Source organism: Topomyia yanbarensis, chromosome 2 (genome assembly GCF_030247195.1).
Source record: "Topomyia yanbarensis strain Yona2022 chromosome 2, ASM3024719v1, whole genome shotgun sequence".
NCBI classification, from domain to species: domain Eukaryota; kingdom Metazoa; phylum Arthropoda; class Insecta; order Diptera; family Culicidae; genus Topomyia; species Topomyia yanbarensis.
In genome coordinates, this window is record NC_080671.1 from 199,149,048 (window position 1) to 199,156,002 (window position 6,955).

General features: G+C 38.2%; 1 protein-coding gene across 2 annotated transcripts in view; it reads left to right on the forward strand.

Moving 5' to 3' along the window:
* Positions 1–1,049, forward strand: part of LOC131682650 (ATP-binding cassette sub-family G member 4) — a 74,719-nt gene extending 73,670 nt beyond the window's left edge. For both annotated transcript variants that reach the window (XM_058964305.1, XM_058964304.1), the window contains one exon: positions 19–1,049. In XM_058964305.1, coding sequence (XP_058820288.1) covers positions 19–519 — 501 coding nt within the window. In that variant the 3' untranslated portion in view covers positions 520–1,049. The remainder of the gene's footprint in view (positions 1–18) is intronic.
* Positions 1,050–6,955: the final 5,906 nt, after the last annotated feature.

The window sequence follows — 6,955 nt, forward strand, 5'->3', positions numbered from 1 at the left end:
AAACATATTTTTTTTCAGGCAATATTCTGCGTTTTCTACGTATCAATCGTATATTACTTCACATCACAGCCGCTGGAGTGGTTCCGTTTTTCGATGTTCCTGGGATCTTGTTTGTTGATTTCATTTGTCGCTCAAAGTGTTGGCCTGGTCGTCGGCGCTGCTATGAATGTACAAAACGGCGTTTTTCTTGCCCCGGTTATGTCCGTACCTTTCCTGTTGTTCTCCGGCTTCTTCGTTTCATTCGACGCCATTCCAATTTACCTCCGGTGGATTACGTATCTATCTTATATTCGGTATGGATTTGAGGGTACAGCTCTGGCCACATACGCGTACGGACGTGAAAAGCTTAAGTGTCATCAAGTGTATTGTCATTTCAAATCGCCTTCGACCACACTGGAAGAGCTTGATATGCTGGATGCCAACTTTACGCTGGACATTGTCGCTCTGGTAGTCATCTTCGTAGTGCTGAGAATCGCTGCATTCATGTTTTTGCGATGGAAGCTCAAAACCACTAGATAAAAAATTTTCTAGGCGGTTTCGAAATATTCTAAAATACGATATACAAAGTTATTACTCGAGAATAGTTTTATCTATGTAGTTAAGGGGCTTAGAATATCACTTTACATACCGTAATAAACATTGAGAGCGATTTATGAGAGCAAATTTTTTGCAACATGAAAAATGGCCAGATGAAACTGAGATAGCTATTTGTTCAAAATACCAACGCAAAGTGATTGAAAGTTAATTATAGAAAGTTTGTTTTGCAATGAATGAATGAGTGAGGCTGTGCTGAATGGAATAGTTTGCAAATCAAAACAAACCACAATGCTCTCGTTGTCAAATTTTTAAAAGGAAAACATTTCTACCAACTAACAATTTGCGGGACTACGGATTTGTATACAAGTAAGGATTCATATTGATAAACATTCAGGAAAATGTAATGTTTTTGAATATTTTTACAACCAGTTGTGACTATTTACACACAGAGCTATCCAATTGTGATACTTTTCAATTTAAAAAAATGGAATAAATGTGGTGATTAAAATCGACTATGCTTTTAATTTGCTTCATGTGAAATGTACTCAAGTGGTGTTTTCTTCTACGCTGTTTTTAACAACAAGATAGTGATCAGAAAAATTATATTGAGTGATATTCAGCTTTAATCTACTTGCATACTACCTGCGTAGTGTGCAACGTTTAGAAATTCTAGCGAAATCATCCAAGTAGATAATAACGCGATTGCCAAAGGGTTAACAGCAAGCTGATTTTTTTACGGCTTCCATCGCTTCTATCGATTTCTCAGCTAGTCTCGATTTGATTTCTTACTATAAGTTTACATTTAGCCGCGGGCGCGATGGGCACGTGACTTTCATTATTTTTCAAGCACACGGTACCAAGTAAAAAGTGCTTACCTTCAATATTTTTTGATAACTTTAAAAATTTCTGGAAAAGTTTCGAAAGGTCTTGAGGTTATTTGTTGCATTTAACCGCGACATTTAATCAAATTGAAGAAAATTTCTATGTTGATGTAAAGATTGATTGAAAAAGGTAGAATTGGAATTAGGTTCAATTCCCAACCAAAATTTTTATAAAATGATTTGTCTAACCTGTAAAAAATGTATCCTTATGACCTTAAAGCTAAAATTTCTATGATAAAAAACATCCTAAAATTTTAATTATCGATGGTGGCGCAACTATCCGAAATTTCATCGAAACCAATGTGTAGAGAAAGCGGTTTTTTCGGCGCTGGGCCGTGGAGTAAAAATCTTCTCTTATGCGATAGAAGGCAAAATCGACACAAACAATGAAATATAATTGACATCTCATAAAGAGACATTGTAATAATTTGCCATTAAATATTTAGTGTTGATTGAGCTCTTTGACTATGACGGAAATAATTATGGGGACAACTAATCAACGCATAATTTTAATAGCCGGCTCGAGCTATTATCAGCCTGCGCAGGGAATTTAGGCGTTTATTCAAACCACTCTTTTATCCATCGACCATCTCCCGCTGCTGCTTTCGATACGCAGTCACACCATCAAACGTCGACGACTGGTGGTACCGCGCTGCTTACACCAAATTCGACGAGTGCTGTTCGACGACGAAGCGGACGTTTCGCGCTTTCTTGCGCCGAGGGTGTTGTTAAGGTCCTAGCTTGCATTTAGATATCTACTGGTAGTGTTGGACATCCGGACTGCGTACCAACAATAAAACACTGATGCTACGGATCCGGCTGATGGCGTTTAGCGATGCAGGTAATGCAGCGCTGGCGCGGCGGCGCTTCGTTGTCCGACTTTTTGTTGAATTGACGCAATTTCTCGATTGGGAGGTTTGATCCAGAGTGTAGTGGTAGGAGGTGGGATGATCTTATCTGGCGGTGCGGAGTTAGCTTCCCCAGGCGTAAAATCTGTTATTAGAAGCCGTCGCATGGCTCTCAATGAAAATGATTTATTATTTTTTTAATTCGTTTATTTGACACGGCTCATAGCGGTAGCTTAACGGAGCCGTGGATCTTTTATACGTTTACAATACATGTAAAAATAAAAATACAAACAAGAATTAATTAATTGGATCTCATGCGCGCAACTTTTTATTGCGAGCGGAGACCTTTTTTCGCGAGTACTGTTGGCAAACAGCGTCAGGGGGGTCATTTAATTCTCTCTTGTTTTTCACGTTCCGGTCGAAGCTAGCTTGGTGTCCGGGATCAGATGTTCTCCCTTGCTTCTTGCACTTATTGTTGATCAGTGTAAATCCGTCGTCATTGTTACTGCATTCGTTACCGATGTTGCTTACAGTTGCTTTTGGGGTGCTGGATGATTCTTTTGCGGTTGTCATTATGGTCTGAACAGCTGCCACAAATTTGGCCACCGTTTGTGGTTCAGGCATTGGTATTGAAAACTCTTTTTTAGGTTGGTTTGCCGTAGATGAGTTGGCAATCGGTTGAGATGCATTTTCCTCTGCATCTTCCGCGCAAGGTTGTCCATGATGAGCTGTCTGATTACAATACTTGCACGTAGGAGTTTGCCCCTCATGGGTGCATAGCGTAGTTTGCATAATTGTAGTTCCGTGAGTATTGAGTTTTATTGCCAAGTAGGAGGGTATAGGCCTTTCAATCCGCATCCTCACTACAAAAACGCCGTTTGGAGTACCCGGGAAGAAGTTTCTCCAAGTATCAGGTGTAACGGATTCTACTTCTCCGTATTGCGACATGCATTTTGCAATTGGCTCAGGAGGGGTACGAGGTGATAGGTCATATAACCTTACATCTATATAATCATTCTCAATGTATACGGGAATCTTAATTCCAACGTTGTCACTTTCAACCACGTGTTTTAAGTTGTTCTTCAAAACGAAACGCTTGGCTTGTGCTAACGTGTTGAATGATATTAACACTACATTGCGAAGATGATGATACTGAAGGTACAAGACTTCCGCAAGCCTAAGTTGCATTTTTACCTTCAGAAGGTATTCCACTTCACTAAAACTCGGTCGTTTTAAACAAAATTTAAAGTGAACGACCGCAGCGTTGGGTCGGAGTAAAGCTTTTTCGTCAACTTTACTCATGATGACAAGAATAATCCAATATTTCCTTTGTTCTCGAGACAATGCACACTAGATCGAGAGGCCTGTTGTTCACTTGGCTCGATTGTACGTCTGACTGCGGCAGTAGTAGAAAGTAGACTAAAAATGATTTATTTGTAATTTGGCCTAATCTACAGAATTCTCACGTTTTAGAGACAAAACCTCTTATCGAAATTCCGACACTACAAACAAACTTTGATTTCTTCTACTGATCAAATCGATATGATTGTTAGATTAATCGAGTTTAGAGGGTTTGAAACCGGAAATTACATTACGAATTAATTTGGAACTGTTCGGGATCGATGAAAAATTCATGCTGGAAAGAAATGTCATTTTCGATTTTATGTCAATGTATAAAACATACATTGACAGTTTTCTTTCAAGAACAGCAACAGCAGACTCATGCATGTATTGCATTAAAAAAACATTAGCAAGCAAATATTATTGACGTTAACGTAATTTTACTTTCTCTAAGGGTCCAAAATTGGTTGGTTACCCTACGTTTATGTAAATTGAAAACCGATGAAAACTATCATTCCACTATTTTTGGATTTGAACGCTTGTTAAAATTATGAGCCAACTCAATAATAATCTGTGAATCTAGCGTTATCAACTTTGTGTTATTATGATGAATTTTAAAACGTAAATCTAATATTTGCATTCGATATAAAAATTTGTGTTCAACTGACAATAAGTCTTAATGAACTAATAGATCATAATGTCGTTCAGAAATGAGACATTTCCATGGACATTTCTCAAAGAGATTCTATGATATTTTGTTTTGTTGTTTGATATTTTGTTTGAACGATTTTCATTAAATCGGTATCTTGCTCTAACAAATTGGAAAATTTTCTACTAAGATTGAAAACCTATTTTTATTAATGAAATCACAAACAAAATTTTGGAAAGTCCACGTGGATATCGTAGAAAGGGTGGTGGGGGTACAGGAATTGTCCACGCTTGTTCATGGAGGGAAAGGATTTATTTATTTGTCTTGAAGACATTGTAGCTCTAGAGGAGGGGGGGGGGGTGTAGAGCAAGAGAGGGAGTGGGGAAGAATTATACACATAAACAGAGGTAAAGTTTCCCATGAAATATTATCGAGTTGCTATGTTCAGGTGATTTATTCGAAGACATTTTGAAAGGATAATCTTTTTGACGCTGTCCGATCAACCGAAACGAATATTTCTGTTAAATTTGATTACTTGTGGATTGCTTGTTGAAATAGGAAATTGGTTTCTCTCCACACCAAAGTGATTGAACTGTTCTGCAAAGAGCATCTTATGCATATACATCATTATCAACTTTTCTATCATCGATATAAGGTAGAGTAGAGGGGATGCATCACAACGCTAATCTTCTTACCTATTACGCTTATGAGATTGAGCAAATGTGATTAAATAAGTCATCTAAACAAACCAACTCGGCAATATTACAGTTATTTTAGTCCGAACCTGTTTAAGTGTATAATACACCTACCCCAGACATTTCCCGATCTCGCCGAACTGAGTCAAATGGTATGACCCATGGCCCTGTTGGCCTCCTTAAAGAAGTTGTTTTTCAAAGTTATTGCAAAACTTTTCGTTACATGATAAAGGAAACAATCAGATGATTCAAAAATGTCATGATTGGAAGATGTGTAATAAATTATTTCGGAATATTACCCCGAATACGAAAGGTTCACCACCGTCGAACACTTTTTAAATTATTTCGAAATCAACAACCAAGGCCTACATTATGCAACCAAGTCGAAACGATTTTTTCATTCAAGCTTGCATACAAAAAAACTTGTTTCGACATGCGAAGTGTCATCACAGGGCACTAAATCGTTCATTAAATGTTCAAAACGGAACTTCACTCATTTGGAAGTCCTCGTCATGGGATCATAAATTCGGCAAATTCACTTTGTGCGCCATATTACCATAAAGTTAACGGAAAGGCAGAATTGGCGGTCAAAATAGAAAAGAATGTTTTGAAAAAGGAAAGGATAGATGGCTATCGTCACTTGAATTGTGAAATTCTCCGCAACCCGATGGATACACATTAACACAGAAACTGATGGGCAGAACAACTAGAAGAGTTTTTCCGGTTGCTTAACATTAGTCACAAATTATGCCAGTGGATGCTGAGAGAGTCTCTGTAACTGTCTACTAGCAATCTTCAGGATGAAACCTCAGCTAATAGCATCCAATATTTAAAAAGTCTAAGTTAACTATTACTCTGGTTCAGATTTATTTTTCCCGACTAACCTTTCTTTTCAAGGTGGCGAAGAGTTCACCAAATATTGCTAATTTCTTTCACAAAGCAATGAAAATGAAAAACAAATAAAATTTACTACAAATTAACCTTCCGGAAGTCGCGCTACTGCACTGAGTGCACGCTGCTCTGAAAATCTAGCGAAATCGTCTTAGGGGACCAGCGGCTGCTCGCTCGGTAGGCCATATGCGCGACTTCCGGAGGGTTAAGTAAAGTAATTTTTCGCTATGTGCTACAATTGAAATGTTGCATTCCACTAAGTCGCTCAAAATGGTGTAAAAAAGTTATTTTGCTGCCATTTTACCAAATCATTTCACTCTTAGTTGTGCACCAGCTGCACTAAGGTCTGGCAGATTTGTTCTAATCCAACTGACTAGGTCAACATCAAACGTGTTCTTCCGGTGTTGTTGCTATTCCGGCAGCGATCCTTAACTGGACTAAGGAGGTGAGTGTTGCCCCTTTGTTACGAAATTAAAATTTGTTGGTAACGAATAACCGACACCACATAATATGATTTCGCAGCACTGCCTCCTTTTCTGTTAATTTTGGAGGAGAGCAACGCTCGTTCGGCTTATCCTCCACAGTGAGAGTAGCTGGTGCTTTTGTATTCTTGGCACTTAGTCGGGGAAGTGAAACACTACACCACATTAAACTGATAAAACCGTTCTCAAACGTGAAATATTTACAGTTTTATGTTAACGTAATAATAAAAAGTGATTAAAGTGCTCTAAAATGCCGAGCAATCGCTTTGATTCCAATTTCTGTCTCGTTCCACTCAAAATACATCACCCCCCAGCTCAGTGAAAATCTCTGGGTCAAATGGGAAAATCGAACCACGAATCGTTCATTCGTCGTTCACAAGAAATCTTTCTTCAGTTGTGATGCATTCTGTTTGCTTAGAAAATGATACAGAGTTACCTGGTGCTACGAACACACGCCAAATCTACATATACTTAAGTAATGTAATGTAATTTAACGTGCAATATTGTTTAATGTGTATATGTGAAAAGATAATGAGGTTCTTACGTGCATTTGGAGGGTGTCACACTAACTGCAAATGGCCTTTTTCTCATTCAATATTTCATGTAGACCATGTAGGTCAGATGGAAAATC